At 40.8% G+C, this 23,708-nt stretch overlaps 1 protein-coding gene across 3 annotated transcripts in view; it reads left to right on the top strand.

Annotated features, from left to right (window-relative positions):
* Positions 1-23,708, top strand: part of PPP2R3A (protein phosphatase 2 regulatory subunit B''alpha) — a 186,986-nt gene that overhangs the window by 61,366 nt on the left and 101,912 nt on the right. For all 3 annotated transcript variants that reach the window (XM_025376513.1, XM_025376516.1, XM_025376514.1), the window contains 3 exons: positions 923-1,189; positions 14,632-14,735; positions 22,718-22,820. In XM_025376513.1, the coding sequence (XP_025232298.1) occupies positions 923-1,189; positions 14,632-14,735; positions 22,718-22,820 (474 nt within the window). The remainder of the gene's footprint in view (positions 1-922; positions 1,190-14,631; positions 14,736-22,717; positions 22,821-23,708) is intronic.

Below are 23,708 nucleotides of genomic sequence, written 5' to 3'. Positions count from 1 at the left end.
CTGATAAGAATCTCAGAAGTAAATTGAGTCTTTATTGGTAAGATAAATTTCTACCTGAATAATGGTGTACCTCCCCTCCCTTTTTCCTAAATCATGGGCAATCTCAGTTTCCTCATTGCCTCCCTGCCACTCTTTACTGACTTTTCTAATGTCTCTTTATAGTATGCCACCTCAAATCATTTTTTTAAAAGAAGAAGAATATAAACTAAATGAGTTATTAAACTGTAAAGGGAGTTTGGTTGTGATGAAATCAATGACCATGGTTTTTGCCTATTGGAGCAAACCACAAATAAGATAAATGTGTATCTTGCAGAAAATGGCATGGCCCTAGTGGCAAATAAATCAACCAGGTAGGGGACATTTCAGAATTAAAATGCTTTAATTTTCTTAACAGAGATTTTCTCAGCATCTGGGGCTGGCAGTGATTCTGCCTTAGCAAAGTCAAACTAGAGAAGGTAAAAGGAGCCCCTTCCCCAAATACTTTTTGGATATATATATTTAAAAGGAACTTGTTTTTGCCTGTTCAAGGAAAGGTAAAAGTCACAGAAAGACCAAGAACTGTCTTCAGAATGAATGTATTAATCCAGTTCCAACAGAGTGAGAATACACCTCGAGATTCTTAATATATCAACTAACATTGCTCTTTGATTCTTTTGAAATGTCTGCCAAATAGCTGATGGAGAAACTTATGTATTTTGTTAAACATAAATCTATGTAAACTTGAGTACTGGCAGATATTAATTAATTAATTAATTTAGTGTAGGTAAGCATTCCCTAGAAACATGCTTACCACCCTTTAGAGTACATGAAGCCCTTAATCTCTCCTGTCTCTGATTGTGGTTTCTTACATTGCTCATGAGGATTTTCAGTAAATGAATGCTGTTTAAATTTTTTGTGTCTCATAATCTTATTTTTCTTTTAGATTCAAAATAAACCAGAAAAGAAACCTGGAACACCACTCCCACCTCCAGCCACCTCTCCAAGTAGTCCCCAACCTCTGTCCCCGGTTCCCCATGTGAATAATGTTGTGAATGCACCATTGTCCATAAACATTCCACGATTCTACTTCCCTGAAGGACTCCCAGATACCTGCAGTAATCATGAACAGACTCTAAGCAGAATTGAAACTGCTTTCATGGATATTGAAGATCAGAAAGCAGACATTTATGAAATGGGGAAAATTGCAAAGGTAATGTAACTACTAAATGATTTATAATCTCCCCTTCTCTAGAAACCCTGATCCCCCACTCTTCACTGCCTCTTTGCCCTGTTTTGAAGCGTGCATGGAGTTGTTTTTTTTTTTTTCTTCCATAGTGGTCTTCCATTTCAACCTCCTATTTAATATAAGAATCCCTTCCAAGACACCACCAATTCATAAATTCATTCTCTGCTTGAATGCTTTCAGACACTAAAAGCTCTACCTTGCCAGACAGCCTGGTCCATTGTTAAATACTTGGTTGTTAGAAAATTTTTCCTTGTGCTGAATAGGAATCTGATTTTTAGTCCCACCCATTGATCATAACTGCCCTAATGCCAGACAAGGAAGCAGTAGACCATCTCAATACAGTCATTTTACCCAGAAATAAATGGATTTGACAATAGGAAGCAAGTCTTTGGAACTTTCAAATATATCCAACTGCTTCTGAGTTAAAATCTTATCCCTCTAATGTCAGGACTCCTCTGACTTGATTCTATGCCTCTAGCCAGAACAGTTAATACTTAGCATAACCATCAGATTATATTTGATTAGGCCATTTCCCAATTTAGCAATATTCAGGAATTCCCACCCTCTATAGCAGTGCTTTGTTTTGTTTGGGCTTTATTTTTATTATGCATGAATATTGAAGAGTCAGGTCACACTTCAGGCTTTAGCAGTAGTTTTAGGCTATGCTTCAAAAGGCAGAGGGGTTTAGTAGGCTAAGGGCTGCATGGAGGCATGTAGGAGACCAAGTGGGAAAACCTAGGAGCCCATGCACACATCCACTGAGAAGGGTTCCCCTGCTTTCAGGAGTAATGTTAAAAAGTTGGAAAACTACCATTCTTCAGGATAAACCTCAAACTTCTCTTCCTGGCATTCCATGGCTTCCACAGCCTGGCCCCAGAGTTTTTTTTTCCAAACCTGCCTAAAACTTTCCTGTATAATCGTGACCCTCTTGCCCTCTCATAGGCACACCTCTGCATTTAAGCTCTCAGAATTCTCCCTCCAGAGTGGGCTTCCCCTCTTGCCAACCTCCTCAGCATCCACTTTGTTGAAGACCTATCTTCCATTGTATATTATTGGAGAAGTCCCTGAACCCTCACTTATCATGCCCTGCCCTACCTCTGACCTCACAAAGCATTTGTCGTTGCTGTTAAATGACATGTAACTAGAGTGATTTTAAAGGAAATGAAAAGGAATTCTTTCTTCTCTTTCTTCATCCCTCCTTCTTAAAAATTGCTTGTTGATCCCCTAGATGCTTTTAATGAAAAACAAACTCATTCCAGAAATAAGAGCTTATCTGTTTCCATTCCATTTTACTTGTGAGGGAACTGCAGTTCTACAAATACTTATCTGAAGTCACAGAGCTAGTTCATGCCGGGAGGCAAGTTGTCTAACTTCTAGCGTGGTGCTGTTTCTACCTATGTCATCTCCCTGGACATGTGGTAACAGTAACTAACTTCCAGTTAATAGCCACACAAATATATTACAAGTTCTTTAAGGGCATTCAGGATTTTCTTACCCAATTCTTTTAGCGGTGGCTACTACGTTAGATGACAGAACCCTGATGATAAAATTTCTGAATGGGCTGGAACTATGGCTGTAAGTCCAAAAGATAAAATTTAGCAAGGGTGAATGAAATTTGCATTTGGAGGTAATATGGTAACTACATAAATTCCAACAGGATGTTTTTTTGTTTTTTTTTTTTTTTTGAGACAGTTTCACTCTTGTTGCCCAGGCTGGAGTGCAATGGCATTATCTTGGCACACCACAACCTCTGCCTCCCAGGTTCAAGTGATTCTCCTGCCTCAGCCTCCCGAGTAGCTGGAATTCCTCAGGCGTGCACCACCACACCTGGCTAATTTTTGTATTTTTAGTAGAGATGGGGTTTCTCCATGTTGGTCAGGCTGGTCTCGAACTCCCGACCTCAGGTGATCCACCCACCTTGGCCTCCCAAAGTGCTGGGACACCAACAGGGTGTTTCTAACATGAGAGCAATTTGTGTGAAAGAGACAGAAGGTTTCATGGATTGCTTCAGGTAAGCAGACAAAGAGAAACTCTCCAGATTAGAGCATAGTAATTCCCTGGTACAGTGCTGAGGTCACCATGTCTGGAGAGCCATTCTTCCTCTGAATAGTCCCAACTGCTGACTGAGGAGCCCATTCTCCTGTGTCTTTGTACTGCTTTGTCTCCACATCCTTTATGGTCTGGCCTCCCATTCCTGTGCCATGGTAGCCCTGCCTTGCTCTGTGGCTCAGGGCCCCGCTAGCACTCCACAGATTCAGTGAGAGGAGAGCAGAAAGCCTAAAGACTACACAGTGCTCAAGGGAGGTGTCGAAAAGAATATAGTCAAGGCAGGGTAGAGGTCTCTGGAAGATGGGGAGCCAGAGGAACGACTTTGCCATTTATGTGCAGTGAGAATCAGTCTGTATGTGGCATCAGAAAAAAATAGCAGTGTTGAAACTGACAGATAACATGGAGAAGTTTAAAAAGATAGAAAACTAATTTATTTAGCCATAGTAACAGTCGTTTACATAACAGTTTGCTTCTTATACCTAATAATCATGTGGTGCAATAGCGATTATACATATATATGTCTGATTAACTTGTTTGAATTATACTTAATTATAGCCCTAAATTCTATTCATGGGCACCAAGCCTTTTTGTTCATTGCTTTTAGATCTTAATTGTCAGCTCAGGTAGCAAAGTAAACGGCACATACCTTTAAAAAGTTAAAACCAATGTTGCATTTTTATAAAATGAGGATGCGTGGGCAGGCACAGTAACTCATGCCTATAATCCCAGGACTTTGGGAGGTTGAGGCAGGAGGATCGCTTGAGCCTGGGAGTTCAAGACCAGCCTGGGCAACATAGTGAGACCCCATCTCTACAGATAATAATTTTTAAAAATTACCTGGGTGTAGTGACATGTGCCTGTGGTCCTAGCTACTCAGAAGACTGAGGCAGGAGGATCGGAGACTGAGCCCAGGAGGTTGAGGCTGCAGTGAACCATGATCACGCCACCACACTCCAGCCTGGGTGACGGAGTGAGACCCTGTCTCAATAAAAAGTTGGGAGCTGGGATGTGTATATAATTACCTGGGAAGTTGAGGGGGATGCGTATATAATTACCTGAAAATATAATCGTGTGTGTGTCAGTTTGTATTTTTTTTTTTGCCTCTTTATTCTTAAAACCATTTATTTAAAAGTTGATATAATCATGTCTTCCAGTTAGCTAATTCTCTTTTTTTCTAATGTTATTTCCATGGTTTGTTGGGAAACAGGTGGTGTTTGGTTACATGAGTAAGTTATTTAGTGATGATTTGTGAGATTATGGTGCACCCATCACCCAGGCAGTATACCATGCACCCTGTTTGTAGTGTTTTATCCCTCACCCCTTCCTACCCTTTCCCCCTTAGTCCCCAAGGTCCATTGTGTCATTCTTACGCCTTTGCATCCTCATAGCTTCACTCCCACTTTTGAGTGAGAACATATGATGTTTGGTTTTCCATTCCTGAGCTACTCCACATGAAATAGTCTCCAATCTCATCCTGGTCACTGTGAATGCCATTAATTCATTCCTTTTTATGGCTGAGTAGTATTCCATCGTATACACATACACACACACACACACACACACACACACACAGAGCACAGTTTGTATATCCATTTGTTGATTGATGGGCATTGGGTTAGTTCCACGTTTTTGCAATTGCGAATTGTGCTGCTATAAACATGCATGTACAAATATCTTTTTTTACAGTGACTTCTTTTCCTCTGAGTAGATACCCAGTAGTGGGATTGCAGGATCAAATGGTAGTTCTACTTTTAGTTCTTTAAAGAATCTCCACACTGTTTTCCGTTGTGGTTGTACTAGTTTACATTCCCAGCAGCAGTGTGGAAGTGTTCCCTCTTCACTGCAGCCGTGCCAACATCTACTGGTTTTTTTGTTTGTTTGTTTTTGGGTTTTTTGTTTTGTTTTGTTTTGTTTTGCAGGGGTAAGGTGGTATTGCATTGTGATTTTGATTTGCGTTTCCCTGATCATTAGTGACATTGAGCATTTTTTATATGTTTGTTGGCCATTTGTATATCTTCTTTTGAGAATTGTCTATTCATGTCATTAGCCCACTTTTTGATGGGATTTTTTTTTCTTGTTGATATGAGTTCATTGTAGATTCTGGATATAGTCCTTTGTCAGATGTATAGATCGTGAAGACTTTTTCCCACTCTGTGGGTTGTCTGTTTACTTGCTGACTGTTCCTTTCACTGTGCAAAAACCTCTTTAAGTCCTAGCAATTTATCTTTGTTTTTATTACATTTGCTTTTGGGTTCTTCGTCATGAAATCTTTGTCCAAGCCAATGTCTAGAAGGGTTTTCCCAGTGTTATCTTCTAGAATTTTTATAGTTTCAGGTCTTAGATTTAAGTCCTTAATCCATCTTGAGTTGATTTTTGTAAAAGGTGACAGATGAGGATCCAGTTTCATTCTCCTACATGTGACTAGCCAATTATCCCAGCACTATTTGTTGAAAAGGGTATGCTTTCCCTACTTTGTGTTTTTGTTTACTTTGTCAAAGATCAGTTGGCTGTATTTGGCTTTATCTCTGGGTTCTCTATTCTTTTCCACTGTCTATGTGCCTATTTTTATAACAGTACCATGCTGTTTTGATGACTGTGGCCTTATAGTATAGTTTGAAATCAGGTAATGTAATGCCTCCAGATTTATTCTTTTTTCCTAGTCTTGCATTGGCCATGCAGGCTCTTTTTTGGTTCCATATGAATTTTAGAATAGTTTTTTTCTAATTCTGTGAAGAATGTTGGTGGTATTTTGATAGGAATTGTGATGGGAATTGCATTGAGTCTGTAGATTGCTTTTGGCAGAATGGTCATTTTCACAATATTGATTCTACCCATCCATGAGCATGGTATGTGTTTCCATTTGTTTGTGTCATCTGTGATTTCTTTCAGCAGTGGTTTGTAGTTTTCCTTGTAGAGGTCTTTCACCCCCTTGGTTAGGTGTATTGCTAAGTATGTTTTTTTTTGTTTGTTTGTTTTTTGTTTTTTTTTGCAGCTGTTGTAAAAGGGATCGAGTTTTTTATTTGATACTCAGCTTGCTCACTGTTGTTGTATAGAAGAGCTACTGATTTGTGTACATTAATTGTGTATTCGAAAACTTTGCTGAATTATTTTATCAGTTTCAGGAGTTTTCTGGAGGAGTTTTTAGGATCTTCTGGGTAAATAATCATATCATCAGCAAACAGCGAGAAATTGACTTCCTCTTTATTTTTGTTTTGTTGTTGTTGTTGTTGTTGTTTTATTTTTGAGACGGAGTCTTGCCCAGGCTGGAGTGCAGTGTCTCGATCTCAGCTCACTGCAAACTGCAAGCTCTGCCTCCCGGGTTCACGCCATCTCCTGCCTCTGCCTCCCAAGTAGCTGGGACTACAGGCGCCTGCCACCATGCCGGCTTATCTTTTGTATTTTTGGTAGAGACAGGGTTTCACCGTGTTAGCCAGGATGGTCTCGATCTCCTGACCTCATGATCCACCTGCCTCAGCCTCCCAAAGTGCTGGGATTACAGGCGTGAACCACCACGCCCGGCCAACTTCCTCTTTATTGATATGGGTGCCCTTTATTTCTTTCTCTTGATTGCTCTGACTAGGACTTCATAAAGGGATGCTGGATTTTGTCAAATGCTTTTTCTCCATTTATCGAGATGATCATGTGATTTTGGTTTTTAATTCTGTTTATGTGGTGTATCACATTTATCAGCTTGCATATGTTAAGCTATCCCTGCATCCCTGTTATGAAACCCACTTGATCATGGTGGATTATCTTTTTGATATGTTGTTAGATTCAGTTAGCTAGTATTTAGTTAAGGATTTTAGCATCTATGTTCATCAGGGATATTGGTCTGTAGGTTTTGTTTGGTTGGTTGGTTGGTTGGTTGGTTATATCCTTTCCTGGTTTTGATATTAGGGTGATGCTGGCTTCATAGAATGAATTAGGGAGGGTTCCCTGTTTCTCTGTCTTGTGGAATAGTGTCAGTAGGATTGGTACCAATTCTTCTTTGAATATCTGGTAGAATTCTGCTGTAAATCCGTCTGTCCTGGACTTCTTTTTGTTGGTAATTTTTAAGTTACCATTTCAGTATCACTGCTCGTTACTGGTCTGTTCACGGTATTTAATTCTTCCTGATTTAAGCTAGAAGGGTTGTATCTTTCCAGGAATTTATCCATGTCTTCTAGGTTTTCTAGTTTATGTGCATAAAGGTGTTCATAGTAACCTTGAATGATCTTTTGTATTTCTATGGTGTCAGTTGTAATATCTCCTGTTTTGTTTCTTATTGAGATTACTTGGATTTTCTCTCTTCTTTTCTTGGTTAATCTTGCTAATGGTCTATCAATTTTATTTATCTTTTCAAAGAACTAGCTTTTTGTTTCATTTATCTTTTCTATTATTTTTTTCAATCTCATTTAGTTCGGCTCCGATCCTGGTCATTTCCTTTCTTCTGCTGGGTTTGGATTTGGTTTCTTCCGTTCTTGTTTCTCTAATTCCTTGAGGTGTGACCTTGGATTGTCTGTTTGTGCTCTTTCAGGCTTTTTTTTTTTTTTTGAGACAGAATCTCTCTCTGTCACCAGGTGGGAGTGCAGTGGCGCAATCTTGGCTCACTGCAGCCGCCACCTCCTGGGTTCAAGTGATTCTCCTGCGTCAGCCTCCTGAGTAGCTGGGACTACAGGTGCGCACAACCACACCCAGCTAATTTTTGTATTTTTTAATAGAGACGGGGTTTCATCAATTTGGCTAGGATGGTCTCGATCTCTTGACCTCATGATCCGCCCACCTCAGCCTCCCGAAGTGCTGGGATGATGGGCGTGAGCCACTGCGCCCAGCCCAGACTTTTTGATGTAGGCATTTAGGGCTATGAACTTTTCTCTTAGCATTGCCTTTGCTGTGTCCCAGAGGGTTTGATAGGTTGTGTCACTGTTGTCATTCAGTTTGAATAATTTTTTAAATTTCCATCTTGATTTCATTTTTGACCCAGTGATCATTCAGGAGCAAGTTATTTAATTTCCATGTATTTGCATGGTTTTGAGGCTTCCTTTTGGAGTTGATTTCAGGTTTTATTCCACTGTGGTCTGAGAGAGTGCTTGATATAATTTCAGGTTTCTTAAATGTATTGAGGCTCGTTTTGTGGCCTCTTCTGTGGTCTATCTTGGAGAAAGTTCCATGCGCTGTTGAATAGAATGCATATTCTGCAGTTGTTGGATGGAATGTTCTGTATATATCTATTAAGTCCATTTGTTCCAGGGTATAGTTTAAATCTATTGTTTCTTTATTGACTTTCTGTCTTGATGACCTGTCTAGTGCTGTCAGTGGAGTATTGAAGTCCCCCACTCTTGTTGTGTTACTGTCTATCTCATTTGTTAGGTCTATTAGTAATTGTTTTATAAACTTGGGAGCTCCAGTGTTAGTGCATATATGTTTAGGATTGTGATATTTTCCTGTTGGAAAAGGCCTTTTATCATTATATAATGTTCCTGTTTGTCTTTTTTAACTGTTGTTGCTTTAAAGTTTGTTTTATCTGTTATAAGAATAGCTACTCCTGCTCGCTTTTGGTGTCCATTTGCCTGAAATGTCTTTTTCCACCCTTAAGTTTGTGCAAGTCTTTATGTGTTAGGTGAGTCTCTTGAAGGCAGCAGATAATTGGTTGGTGAATTCTTATCAATTCTACAATTCTTTATCTTTTAAGTGGAGCATTTAGACCATTTATATTCAGTGTTAATATTGAGATATGAGGTACCATTCCATTCATCATGCTGTTTGTTTCCTGTATACCTTGGTTTTTTTATTTTGTTTTTTAAATTGCATTTTTGTTTTATAGGTCCTCTGGGATTTATGCTTTAAAGAGGTTCTGTGTTGATGTGTTTCCAGGATTTGTTTCAAGATTTAGAGCTCCTTTTAGCAGTTCTTGTAGTGGTGGCTTGGTAGTGGCAAATTCTCTCAGCATTTCTTTTTCTGAAAAAGACTCTTTTCTTCTTATACGAAGTTTAGTTTTGCTGGATACAAAATTCTTGGCTTTTTTTTTTTTTTTTTTGGATAACTGATAATTGTTTTGTTTGAGGAGGCTGAAGATAGGGCCGTAGTTCCTTCTAGCTTGTAGGGTTCTGCTGAGAAATCTGCTATTAACCTGGTAGGTTTTCCTTTATAGGTTACCTGGTACTTTTGTGTCACCACTCTGAAGATTCTTTCCTTTATCTTAACTTTAGATTACCTGATGACAGTGTGCCTAGGCAGTGATCTTTTTGTGATTAATTTCCCAGGTATTCTTTGTGCTTCTTGTATTTGGATGTCTAGGTCTCTAGCGAGGCCAGGGAAGTTTTCCTCAATTATTCTCCCAAGTATGTTTTCCAAACTTAGATTTCTCTTCTTCCTCAGGAACACCAGTCAATCTTAGATTTGGTCATTTAACATAATCCTTGACTCCTTGGAGGCTTTGTTCATATTTTCTTTTTTTCTTTGTCTTTGTTGGATTGGGTTAATTTGAAGACTTTGTCTTTGAGCTCCGAATTTCTTTCTTCTGCTTGTTCAGTTCCATTGCTGAGACTTTCCAGAGCATTTTGCATTTCTGTAAGTGTGTCCATTGTTTCCTGAAGTTTTGATTGTTTTTTATTTATGCTGTTTCCTTGAATATTTCTCCCTTCACTTTTATCGTTTTTTGGATTTCCTTACATTGGGCTTCGCCTTTCTCTGGTGCCTCCCTGATAAGCTTAATAACTAACCTCCTAAATTCTTTTTCAGGTAAATCAGGGATTTCTTCTTGGTTTGGGTCCATTGCTGGTGAGCTAGTGTGATTTTTGGGGGTATTAAAGAACCTTGTTTTGTCATATAACCAGAGTTGGTTTTCTGGTTCCTTCTCATATGGGTAGGCTCTGTCAGAGGGAAGGTCTAGGACTGAAGGCTGTTGGTCAGATTCGTTTGTCCCACGGGGTGTTCCCTTGATGTAGTACTCTCCCTCTTTTCCTATGGATGTGGCTTCCTGAGAGCCAAGATGTAGTGATTGTTATCTCTCTTCTGGATCTAGCCACCCAGCAAGTCCAGGTTCTGGGCTGTTACTGGGGGTTGTCTGCACGGCGTCCTGTGATGTGAACCCTCTGTGGGTCTCTCAGCTGTGGATACCAGCACAGTATTTGGAGTGTCTCTTGGGTCCTACAGGAGCAGTCTGCTTCCTTCAGGGGGTCTGTGGGTCCTCTCAAGTTTCCTGATTTATTCTTGCAGTAGTTCTGGAGCAAAAATTCACAATGCAATCTTCCACACGCTGCTCTCCCTGTCCCAAGTTGGAGCTGCAGTCTAGTCCTGCGTCTGGTCCACCGTGATCGCCTCAGTCCTCAGAGACTTTTTGTTACTCCTAATTGTCTTTTAATTTAGCTTTTACTTGGCTATTGCAGTCTGTTAGTACTCACTAAGTCATCCTTATTTTCAACAGTTCTTTACTATGCATGCAAGTCTTTTTTGGTACCAGACAGTGAGCTCTGTGTCTCCAGCACTTACTGTTCATATTCTTATGATAGGTTGGCATAGGAAAAGGAGAAGAGAGGCAACCTTTAAGGAGTAAGGAGGAGAGAGTTTGTTAGAGCAATAAATGAATGTTCTTATGGATTCTTGTAGTTTATAAAGTTATTTGGAAGACCAGCTTGAGTTTGCCGCCTACTCTTAGTGGCACTCAAGTGTAGCTATAAAGACTGGGATCTGTTTTTAAGTGCCTAGAAAACTCTGTGTTTATGAAATCTGCATCTGTTGGTGAAGTTTAGCTCATTCATCTTAGACCTCAAACAGCCCTGAAGAACTTAATGCTCACATCTGGTTAAATTCTCAGTGTGTAGTTTGTACATTTTTCCACAGCTTTAAGTAATGATAGAGAAGAAGTGAATAGGGAATGAATCTCAGAGAAATGAAAGCAACATAGAAACAGAAACAGAGAAATAGTAAGAAATGCATTTTTCAGAGACTGGGCCAAAGGATTCATCATGAAGTTTTAACTTCTAGCAGAAAGTTGAGGAAGAAGAATAAGACTCTTTTCTGAACCAGACAAAGCCCTGCAGCTCCTGTCTTCTGGCTGACATAGCACCATCTTTACCCGTCACACCTATAGCCTGGAAGGTAGCCTCTCTGTGTCTGAATTTCTTCATCTGCAAAATGGGATTAAAAAAATAACTGCCCCCGTCTACATGAGGATCACCTGAGGGCCAGATGAAATTATAAACCTGAGACATCTTAAATTGTTAAAAGAAGATTACAGATATTGGGTAATCATCCTCTCCCGTGTGTATCATTAGACAACCTTGCTTTGGATTATTTGTTTTGTTGGCCATTCTTAGATCAAACGTAGGTGTTAATCAAGTTTTCTTTGCTCCAGCAACTTTGATTACCACATATTGACTCTCACCTCCTCCTCTTAAAGTAAGTTTCCTAAATCCATTTTCTGTATTTCTGTGTGTACCCACTTGCTATCCACTCTCTTTCTTTGTTAAAAAAAAAAAAAAAAAAAAAAAAAAGCTTGTTCTCTTTTCGTTAATAAAAGTGCCATTCTCTTGCCTTCAGATTAATGCCATTTACTGTTTAAGTTCTTATTGATCTCCTGGCTCCTTTGATCTTAAATCTTTGATTTTTAAGCAGATGCAGGCTAGCATAGTTTTTTTTAATAGTCAGAGTGTAATGTCCACAGCCCTGACCATTCTGCCTTTCCCATTTTTTCCCTTTGTCATTTTTCCAAGGGCATAATACCCTCCTGCTGTTTAACACTTGGCTACTCATTGTACCCCGGTATAAGAACAATAGGCTGACCTTTTCCAGTCTACTTCAGAACATCTTTGTTCTATACCCTGTCTCTGAGGATTTTGCGTTTGGGTCATAATAAGTTTATTATTAACCTTCAGAGACTTACTCCTCCTTTTGAGCTGATGTATATCCATTTTAACAGGAGTCTTCTGGAGAAAAGACTGTAAGAGAATGAAATTTGCTTAGTTAGTGGAAGTTACCCCACAGAAGATAGTAAGCACACAGCCCCTGGAAGTGTTTCTGATCAGGAAGTTAGAAGATTCCTGATCCCTCCAATTCTGAAAAATTCATGAGTGACTCTAATGGTGGGAGTTTGAAGCACTTTGGTAAGCCGGTTCCAGCGTCTCCACACACCTTCTGTTTGTGGCTCGTTCACCCTGCCTCCATGATACAGACGATTCTTTCCCAGTGGTTGCCACTAGCCTATCACTAAGACTGTCTAAGAGCATTTTCTTGGCAAACCACCATTCTGCATGAAAGGAGAGTCTGGGATTGGGGAAAATGGATTCAACAGCTTATACAGCCAAAGTATATTAATTGTGAGCTTTGTACCTTGGCAATCATTATTTATACAATAAACAAAATCACATGGTTGCTAAGCAACACCTTTCCCTCATTCTTGACCCCAGTGGAGGTATGAGGTATTCAACCTCTGGACTTAAAAAATCTTAAATTCTACTCTGTTTGCAGACATGCTTTAGTGGCCCCGGCAGCAGCAACCTCTTATTTCTGCCCTGTCCTTACCTCCCTTGTCTTGAATCTTGCCTTCCATATCTCCATGAACCCAGCAGCCTGGGTGTTCTTTCAGGGTAACTAATGTCAGACTAGGTACTCCTCAGGCTCCTATGGGGGTCCCCTGTGCACTGAGGCCTCACACCAGGAGTGGCTTCACCTAAGCCTAATGTGGATGCACATCTAGTCTTCCTCCAGAGGAGAGGCTTTTCCTCTGTATAATGATGAGGGTGCAACAGATCCTGGGTCTAATGTGAATAATGATATATATATCTCATAACAAAATGTGACTTGTTGAAGAGTTCCACATTTGGGAATATGTTTTCTGTGTATGTAGAAATTGAGATGATTTGGAGACTATCTTTGCTAGTAGTAAGGATTGTATTGTTGCTTATAGGAGTGGTCCCCAACCTTTTTGGCACCAGGGACTAGCTTTGTGGAAGACTGTTTCTCCATGGATGTGGGTAGAGTGGGGGATAGCATCAGGATGAAATTGTTCTGCCTCAGATCATCAGGCATGTCTTAGAGTGCACAACCTAGATCCCTTGCATGCACAGTTCACAATAGGGTTCACTCTCCTATAAGAATCTGATGCTGCCACTGGTCTGACAGGAGGTGGAGCTCAGGTGGTACTGCTCATTCACCCGCCCTTCACCTCCTGCTGTCTGGCCCAGTTCCTAACAGGTCACGGACTGGTACCTGTCCATGTGTCCATGGCCTGGGGGTTGGGGACCTCTTCCTTTCAATTAAAAAGAAATTGTCATTTTACTCTCATAAGAAAGAGAGTTCTTACTAAATTTACCTCCCTTTTTCCTAGAGAATTTTTTCTCCTTCAGTTTTTTTAATTGAAAAGAAGAGCTTTTTTATGGAGAAAAATCAATACCTTTTAGGGTACTAAAATTGTTTTATTTCATTCCCATTCTTTCCTAAGGCTTTATAATCATTTGTGGTAGCCTCTAATAGATAAATAAATGATAGCATTTTACCTTTCATCTTTTACCTGAATTAGAACCATTTAAATAGATATGATAGCTGTTTTCTTGAGCAGTCTAGGATTTTCTGGTTCTTCTTGAACCTAGGACTTAATAACATAATAGGCAAAGGAGAGAGAAGGAGATAGGTAGTGGAATATTAACACCAAGTGACCAAGTAATAAAGGTGGCTGTGTTTGGAATGAACGAAGGACATATATACAACTATGACATTCAGTCATTTCTTTTTCTTTCTAGAAGGTAGTAAATTTCTAAGAGTGGTAAGCCAAGTGTGGTGGCTCACGCCTGTAATCCCAGCACTTTGGGAGGCTGAGGCAGGTGGATCATTTGAGATCAGAAGTTCAAGACCAGCCTGGCCAACATGGTGAAATTCCATCTCTACTAAAAATACAAAAATTTGCCAGGTGTGGTGGTGGGCACTTGTAATCCCAGCTACTCAGGAGGCTGAGGCAGGAGAATTGCTTAAACCTAGGAGGCGGAGGTTGCAGTGAGCTGAGATTGTGTTACTGCATTCCAGCCTGGGCAACAGAGGCATGACTCCGTCTCAAAACAGAAAAAAAAAAAAATGGTGGGAAGGGATGCTGGTTGCTTTAGCTGTCAGGTTGGAGGAGGGAATCACCTTAAAAGAAGTTGGAGAAAACGTAAATGGATTTCCATTTTCTTCATTAAACATGTTCTCTCTTCTTATTTTGTTTCCCCTCGGCCTCTCTCTGAATCTACCCTAGTTGATGTATTTGCCTATGCTCCCGTTTTGTTCTCCTGAGGGCTCTTCCAGCCACTGTGGCATGAAGGGTAAAAGCCACAAAGACCTTTTCTTTGGCCATGTCATCTCTTCATTCCCTCTTGGCTTACCCTGTATGTGTTTTATATTTGCAGGTCTGTGGCTGTCCTCTCTATTGGAAAGCCCCCATGTTCAGGGCTGCAGGGGGAGAGAAGACAGGATTTGTGACATCACAGTCATTCATTGCCATGTGGAGAAAGTAAGTATGTGAGCAGTCACTCTACGGCTAGGCAAAGAATTGTGTGACCGTCATGACATGCTTTCTAAAGGTCACCTACTTTACTTATTTATTCATTTTCCCTTTACCCTTTATATCAACAAAGAAAATTCAATGATTTATAACCATTGTTACCCACACACAAGTTATTTGCCACAAGCCTTTATCTAACCTCTTTAAAAAACAGTAAAGCAGATCTGCAGAAATCTTTCTTTAAAAACTATTTGATAAGTTTTACTTGGGTTTTCTTGTTTGTTTTTTATTTTTGTTTTTTTGAGACAGAGTGTCACTCTTTTGCCCAGGCTAGTGTGCAGAGACCCAGTCATAGCTCACTGCAGCCTCAAACTCCTGGGCTCAAGTGATCGTCCTACCTCAGCCTCCTAAGTAGCTAGGACTACAGGCATGTACCGCCACACCTGGCTAATTTTTTATAGCAACTGGATCTCACTCTGTTGCCCAGACTGGTCAGAAACTCCTGGCCTTGAGCAATCCTCCGAGCTCAGCTGCCCAAAGTGCTGTGATAACAGGTGTGAACCCCACACCCAGCCAATTTTACTTGTTAAATTTGGGTCTCGGGATTTGAATCCGGCAGCAGTGAAATAGAAGCAAATAAGAACTCCCCTTTAAGGGGGGCAAATCAGATGTGTCACATGAGAAATACATTTTCATTCCCATATGATCCAATTTGGAATTATATCTAGTTGATTTATTAGAAATACTGAATTCTAATAGATTTTAATCATTACTTTTTGAAAGCCCCAGTTAAGTAAACAAAGGACTAGTATATTTATCAAGCTTTTCCTGGATTCTAACATTCTGACAAATTTTCTTGAATTCAAACCCAATATCTTTCTTCTTTATCTCTTTTTTCTCCCTTCTTTAGGAGTTATTTCTTGGTATATTTATACATCTTAGCTAAGTATCACAGCTTGCCCCTTCTGCCTCTTTTAACTGATTAGCACCCTTGTTATGCGTGTTCTTCTTGCCTTTTCTGAGCTAAATATCCTTCCTGGTAAACTATTGGGAAATGCTACTCACCTATTGTTATTATTATTTAACGTCAACCTACAATAACAGCAGATTGAACAGACAGATTCTTTCTGATTTCTTCATTTCAGCTAAAAGCCCTTAATAGGGTAATGCTTGAGAATATAGTAGGTGATAAATAAATGTATTCTTACTTTTAAAAATCTAGCAGCAGGTCAAGTTCACCAAGTTCCTCATACATTACATTAGAACTAAAGAGTATGTTGATGGAACATGTTCTCATAAATGAGAACTGAACAATGAGAACACACGGACACAGGGAGGGGAACAGCACACACTGGGGCCTGTCAGGAGGTGGGGTGAGGGAAGGGAGAGCATTAGGAAAAATAGCGAGTGCATACTGGGCTTAATACCTAGCTGATGGATTGATAGGTGCAGCACACCACCATGACACATGTTTATGTAACAGATGTGCACATCCTGCACATGTACCTTGGAACTTAAAAACTTTTAAAAAATTTTAAAAAGAGTATATGTTGGTGAATAGATCAGCAGCCGCCACCACAACAGCTGTATTCTTTTATTCAGATTAATTGTTTAAATTTTATCTGTAAGGAAGACATTTCTGCAAAACGCAAAAAGCAGGGGAAAGACATGAAGTACAAGTTTCCATTTTGGTTAACTGCAGGAAAATTGCTTATGAAGTTATATAGCGCGAGCAACTATCCCTATCTTTTTTTTCATCAGAAAAATTCTATGAATAGTTAAGTGTGTCTCTAAATTAAACTGTTATTTTACAGTCAGATATTAAAATGATTTGAGTGCCCTCTAGTGGAGACTCCTCTTTGAGTTCTTAAAACGTCTTTTAAAAGCCAGGGTGCTTTAAGGGAGCCCCGAGTATGGCTATTTTGGGAGACTAAGCAGCTAAGCGTGGTGGTGTGGGTTACCACACTGACCTTGGAGAAGACGTGTTTAGTTTTGAAATTTTTTTTTCCTACAAATTGCACCCTTTGTATAAAGCAATGTGGGCTCAAGTATAGTATATTAAAACTTTTAAATACAAAAAAATTGCTAACAGGTAATGATACAGAATTAAAACATTTTGGAGAATACATATATATGCTGACTTGCTCCAGTAGCTCTCCATAATCTTTTAAAAAAAAGTCAAATATAGAAACCATAAGAATATAGGGAAATAATTTCCCTCATGTCAGACTGCTCATGGGGTGGAGGCCTCAGTATCTCTCCTCCAAAGGGTTCTATCCCACTTCCTTTCCCTGTGCCACTGCCCATTTCACGTCTATACTCTGACATACATTTTTCATCAGGACATTTTTAGGAGAAAGACACTGCTCCATAGCGTTTCTTTTTGAGGTCCTAGAGTATCAGCTTTTGGGCAGAACTCATCTCAAATGGAATCAATAATGTTGCTTCAGTTTTATTATGCTTTTCTTTCTTTTATCTTTTCATCTAAATGTGTCATTTGTCCATTAACAAAATAATATTTTGTGCTAAAAGTTCTGAAAGATACTAGTTTAGAATAGCTATGCTTACCTTCATTCTTTAGCTTTCATGACTTTTATCTTTTCTCCTGCCATAGAGTTGACCAGCCAGTAACATTGATAGAAAATTATAATTCACCTTTTCTATTTCATAGCACAAGACCATTTCTGATTTTACTTTGTCCTCTCAGAGTAGCTCTCATCTGTCATGTCTCTGCTATTTCTGTATCTTACTATTCTGTTTTATATATAAAAGTAGTTCTTTTGAAAGACCTCACTGTTTTTCTACTGTGATCATCCCACCCATTTTCTCATCCTGAGAGGTGGTTCCTATTAGCATCTATTGCGGGAATCTTTTTCTGAAACACGTATTTTTTTAACTTCAGGAGCCTTAAGCATGTTGAGGAATGGTAAGGAGAATAAGTATAAAAATCATACTGTAGCTCTAATAAGCACAAATGAAGTATACATCTGTTCGATCAAAAACATTTTCTTATTTTTCTTCCTTAATCACTTGTTGAATGCTAACTATATGCCAGGTATTGTGTTCTGGCCTTGAGGGTGGCTGGGATACAAAGAAAGTAAGACACAGTTTTATACCCTGTAGAGAGCTTACAGTCTAGTGAAAGAGTTACACCAAGCCATGTTTGCTGGCTTGCACCTGTAATCCTAGCTACTTAGGAGGCTAAGGTGGGAGGGTTGCTTGAGCCCAGGACTTTGAGGCTGCAGTGAGCTATGATCATGAGACTGTACCGCAGCCTTGACAACAGAATGATACCCTGTCTCCAAAAAAAGAAAAAAAAAGACAAAGATGTGAAGATGGCCAAGAAGACACAGCCAGGAAGAGCTTCCCTTTCCTACCAAGAGAAACCAAAATATCGAGTAAACCAGCATACTTGGAACAGATTTTTTAATAGAAAGCACTGACAGTCAGTGGAGAGATGATGCAGTCACTGGGGCTGAAGAGGGAGGAAACTGAGAACACTGCATGGGCTCTGAATGACTCCTAAGGAAGGCGTAAAAGAAGTAACTGCAGAGCAGGCCACCCTTACTGTGGACCTCTGGGATCCTAGCTGCAAGAGATCCCACGGCCACCATTGACATTTGAGTTGGCAGGGAAAACAGATTGGAGAGCTGGCAGAGACAGAGCTCAAGGCTGTACAGAGCCCACAGGGTTTTGCATGGGAATACCTGCAACAAAACACAACCGTAGGCATCTATTCCCCCAAGGCTCTCCATATTCCTCTAAGGCTCTAACCTTTGTTGACTGCCAGACCTGGAGAGCAGGGCTGTCTTTCCCACAGGACCAGGGCACATCTGATCCGTTCACTCCCATGTCCAGCAGCCCCTCCCAGGGCCCCTGTCTGACTGCACCCATAGGAGTGGGCACACAGCACAGCCTCCACTGCCCTGCGAGAGCGCTTTTGCCAGTGGCCCCCAATGGAGCGCTTTTGCCGGTGGCCTGGGAGCACTTTGGCTCACCCAGCACAGCTGGCGCTCCACCTCAAGGAGCCAGAGAACAAAGCTACCGGCCTGGTCCCAGGCCCCCAGGGTTAGAGCACAGTCCAGAAGTGCCAAGCTGAAACTTGTGGTTGGAACTCAAGTGAAGGAAGAACCCTCACTCTCAGAGCACTGGGAAGAGTGAGGCATGGGTTGATGGGCTGGCACAGGTATTGGGCCGCAGCCTCTCTCCAAGGGAACCTGACAGTCTGGAACACCTAATAGCCCAGTGATCTGGGTGCAGAAGTCTTGTGACAAACTAGCTGGCTGGGCCAAATTCTAGGCAGTAACCAGGAGACCCTGTCAAGGAAACGCAAGCTGGGCAGTTCTCACTGCTGTCTGCTGGCCAAAAAAACCTAGGCTGTGGGCACTACACCAGCTGCACAGCCAAGGCAGCATCGTCTTACCCAGGGATCCCTCGCCCTTGACCTACTGCATGAACAGACCACCCACAGACATACCCCTAACCTGCAGTCTACCTGGCAGCCCTTACTATTAAACGCTATCTCCTGGGTTACAGCTTGAATTACACCACCAAAAAATTCTAGCATGAATTGCCTGAGAAAACCCAGTACAGAATTCTGACCACAAATAAAGATCCCATACAGGCCAAGCACAGTGACTCATACCTATAATCCCAGCACTTTGGGAGGCCAAGGCAGTAAGATTGCATGAGCCTAGGAGTTCAAGACCAGCCTAGGCAACATAGTGAGACTCTGTCTCTACAAAAAAAATAGCCAGGCATGATGGTATGCACCTCTGGTCCCAGCTGCTTGGGAGGCTGAGGCAGGAAGATCGCTTGAACCCAGAAGGTTGAGGCTGCAGTGAGCTGTGTTCACGCCATTGTACTCCAGCCTTGGTGACAGAGCCAGATTCTGTCTCAAGAAAGAGAAAATTGTAATCCCAGCACATTGGGAGGCCAAGGCGGGTGGATCACCTGAGGTCAAAGTTCAAGACCAGCCTGGCCAACATGGTGAACCCCATCTCTACTAAAAATACTAAAAATTAGCCGGGAATAGTGACAGGCACCTATAATCCCAGCTACTCCAGAGGCTGAGGTGGGAAAATCGTTTGAGCCTGGGAGGCGGAAGTTGCAGTGAGCCAAGGTCACACCATTGCACTCCAGCCTAGGCAACAAGAGCGAAACTCCGTCTAAAAAAAAAAAAACCGAAAAGATCCCATACAGAGCCTTGGCCCTCTGAAAGCATCCAGAAATAAAGCCAATTGGCTGTACTCAGCTTACACCACAGTCAAACCCTCAAAGGAAATAAAGTAAAAAAAAAAAACTCCATCCAAAGGATAGCAACGTCAAAAGATAAAGGAACACCTGCCCTCACAGATGAGAAAGAACCAGCACAAGAACTCTGGCAATTCTAAAAACCAGAGTGTGTTATTACCTCCAAATGATCTCACTAACTCCCCAGCAATGGTTGTTAACCAAATTAAAGCAGCTGAAGTGACAGAATTCAGAATCTGAATGGTAAGAAAGCTCAGTGAAATACAGGAGAAAGTTGAAACTCAACCCAGGGAAAACAGTAAAATGATCCGAGAGTTGAAAGATGACACAGCCATTTTAAGAAAGAACCAAATTGAACTTCTAGAATGGAAAAATTTACTACGGGAATTCCATAATACAACTAGAAGCATTAATAAAGGAGCAGATCAATCTGAGGTAAGAGTCTCAGAACTCAAAGACCACTCCTTTGAATCAATGCAGGCAGACAAAAATAAAAAAGAATTTTAAAAAATGAAAACTCTCAGAAATATGGGATTATGTAAAGAGACTAAACCTATAACTCATTGGCATTCCTGAGAGAGAAGGAGCAAGAGTACGCAACTTGGAAAACATACGAGGATATAGTCCACAGAAATTTCCCCAGTCTCGCTAAAGAGGTGGACATGGCTGAACTCCATGGAGCAGTGTGGAGATTTCTCAAAGAACTGAGAGTTTACCTTTCAATCCAATAGTTCCATTACTGGGTATATACCCAAAGAAAAATAAGTCATTCTACCAAAAAGACTTATGCACCCATATGTTCATGGAAGCACTGTTCACAATTGCAAAGACATGAAATCAACATACATGCCATGCCCATCAGTGGTAGACTGGATAAAGAAATTGTGATACAGGTACACCATGGACTACTAAGCAGCCACAAAAAAGAATGAAATCATGTTCTTTGTAAGTAACACGGATGCAGCTGGAGACCATTATCCTAAGCAAATTCACAGAAACAGAAAACCAAATACCACATGTTCTCACTTATAAGTGGGAGCTAAACATCAAGTACACTGGACATAAAGATGAGAACAGGCCAGGCGCGTGGCTCACGCCTGTAGTCCCAGCACTTTGGGAAACTGAGGCAGGCAGATCACGAAGTCAGGAGATCGAGACCATCCTGGCTAACACAGTGAAACCCCATCTCTACTAAAAATAACAAAAAAAAAAAAAAAAATTAGCTGAGCGTGGTGGCGGGCGCCTGTAGTCCCAGCTACTGGGGAGGCTGAGGCAGGAGAGTGGCATGAACCCAGAGGGCAGAGCTTGCAGTGAGCCAAGATCGTGCCACTGCACTCCAACCTAGGCAACAGAGCGAGACTCTGTCTCAAATTTAAAAAAAAAAAAAAAAATGAGAACAGTAGACACTGGGGAATACAAGAAAGGGTAGTGATGGAGGGAGCAAGGGCTGAAAAACTACCTATTGGTATGTGCTCACTACCTCAGAGATGGATTCATTCATACTCCAAACCTCTACATCACTCAGTATACCTTCATAACAAACCCTTACATGTACCCCTGAACCTATAATAAAAGTTGGGGAAAAAAAAGAGTTATTCCAATAAGGTTATGCTACTGTGGAACAGCCATGACAGAAATAATAAGGACATGAAAGGACACAGGAGGCCAGTGATGTTTCCTGGAAAGTGAAGTAAGGGAAAAGGGTATTGTGGTAGGACGGTAGCATTTACAAATACCTGGTGTGAGAAGGCATGGAACATTTGTGCAACCACAAGTGCAGGAATGGTTAAGAGAAGGGGACATGAGCAGGTAGGATCAGATTCTGGAGGCCCTTCTATGTCAGGTCAAGAAGCTGGGACTTTAGGCCAGGTGCTGTGGCTCACACCTATAATCCCAGCACTTTGGGAGGCCGAGGTGGGCAGATCACGAGGTCAGGAGATCAAGAACATCCTGGCCAACATGGTGAAACCCCCATCTCTACTAAAAATACAAAAACTAGCCAGGCGTGATGGCATGCACCTATAGTCCCAGCTACTCTGGAGGCTGAGGCAGGAGAATTGGTTGAACCCAGGAGGCGGAGGCTGCAGTGAGCTGAGATTGTGCCACTGCACTCCAGCCTGGGTGACGGGCAAAAACTCCGTCTCAAAAAAAAAAAAAAAAAAAAAGCTGGGACTTTAGCCTACTTGACAGAAGAATTTTAACTTGGACAGTGACGTGATCAAATGTGTTATTCAGAAATATCAAGCAACAAACAAGAGCCTAAGAATGGATATTGGCAGTGGGAGACAGAAAGGGGCAAATTTGGTATAAATGAAACAGCATGGTAGTTGATAGGTGTGGAGGTAAAAGGAAGGGAGAAGTTCATGACGACTCCCAAGTTTCTAGCTTGAACCATTGGATGCTTGGAATACTAGATGAGGTAACTGGAGTCCTGAGGAATGTTTCCTGAAAATGTTTTAGACAGCTGTTCCTTCCTTTCTGTTTCCATTGTACCATCAAGGTCAAGGCCTTATTACTTCATGCTAGACCACTGGAAGGGAAGAGGGTCTGATAGGCTTCAGTACTCATCCAGCCTTATGTCATAGACAGCTCATCATTCTAAAACATCCTTTGATTATATAAATTCCTTACTTGATTATTGATCTAAGTGGCCTTCAGATGAAACTGAAATTAACTATTGATGTTATCATCGTTTGTTCAGAGGAGCTAATCTTCCTAAGCAGTTGTTTCTTTTATAGGTTGCTGAATAACCATCATGATGATGCCTCTAAATTCATCTGTCTTCTAGCAAAGCCCAACTGCAGCTCTCTAGAACAGGAGGATTTCATCCCTCTACTTCAGGTAATTTTCATTTCCTTTTGAAAATGGGTTCTAATTTTGGAGTTTCAGCAATTTTGTTTAAAATTTGCAACTATAACATGTCAATTGAGCTACACAAATCTAGAGATCAGATTTCTAAAAGAGTGGTTTTCAAACTTGTTTTAGCAGTAAGATCCTCTCGTTAAATGACATCTAAAACAGAACCCATAGTAGTAGAAGAGCTACTCCTTCAGGGCTACTCCCACTGAAGCAGAGGAGAGGGGCTACTCAGCCACCCCTTTGCCCACCCACAGCAATCACTGAGGCGCCTTCTGAAATGATAGAATGCAAGAAGATAACTTCTCTGTTAGTGTAGAACATAGCTAAGAACCTGATAGAAAGAAAAGGTCATGATGTAACTGGAATAACTCTCACGAACGCTGGGGTCTTCACTCACTGCCTCTGGCTCTTTATTTAAGTACAGTTTTTAAATGCTTGGTTTCCTGATTCTTCAACCCAAGATGTGTTTGAAACAGAAAATTAGAATAGGAGAAGGGAGAGAGGATAACTAGAATCAAGTGCACAGAGAGCTGCGAAGACATTTGCCACCAGACTACAAAGGTAGTGAGGAGAGTAAGAAACACTAAGAGAGAAAAAAAAAAAAAAAAGACACAAAAGCTCTAAATGTACTCTAGTCTGGGAGTAATTTAGGATAATGGCAGTAGTCCCAATCCCATTACCAGATTTCAGCTGGTATTAGTAGTTTATTTTAGTAGCATAGACTCTATATGTATTTATCTAGAAAACTCACTCACAGGGAGCAGCTTTCACTGATGGAACCAGATAAAACAATGGCACTGTACTTCTCATTTTTCCTTTTCTGTGTATGAAATTTTAAACTCTGTGTGTTGTATATCCATATATTATACA

This window comes from Theropithecus gelada, chromosome 2 (assembly GCF_003255815.1).
Source record: "Theropithecus gelada isolate Dixy chromosome 2, Tgel_1.0, whole genome shotgun sequence".
NCBI classification, from domain to species: domain Eukaryota; kingdom Metazoa; phylum Chordata; class Mammalia; order Primates; family Cercopithecidae; genus Theropithecus; species Theropithecus gelada.
This window is presented reverse-complemented; position numbering and strand designations above follow the sequence as displayed.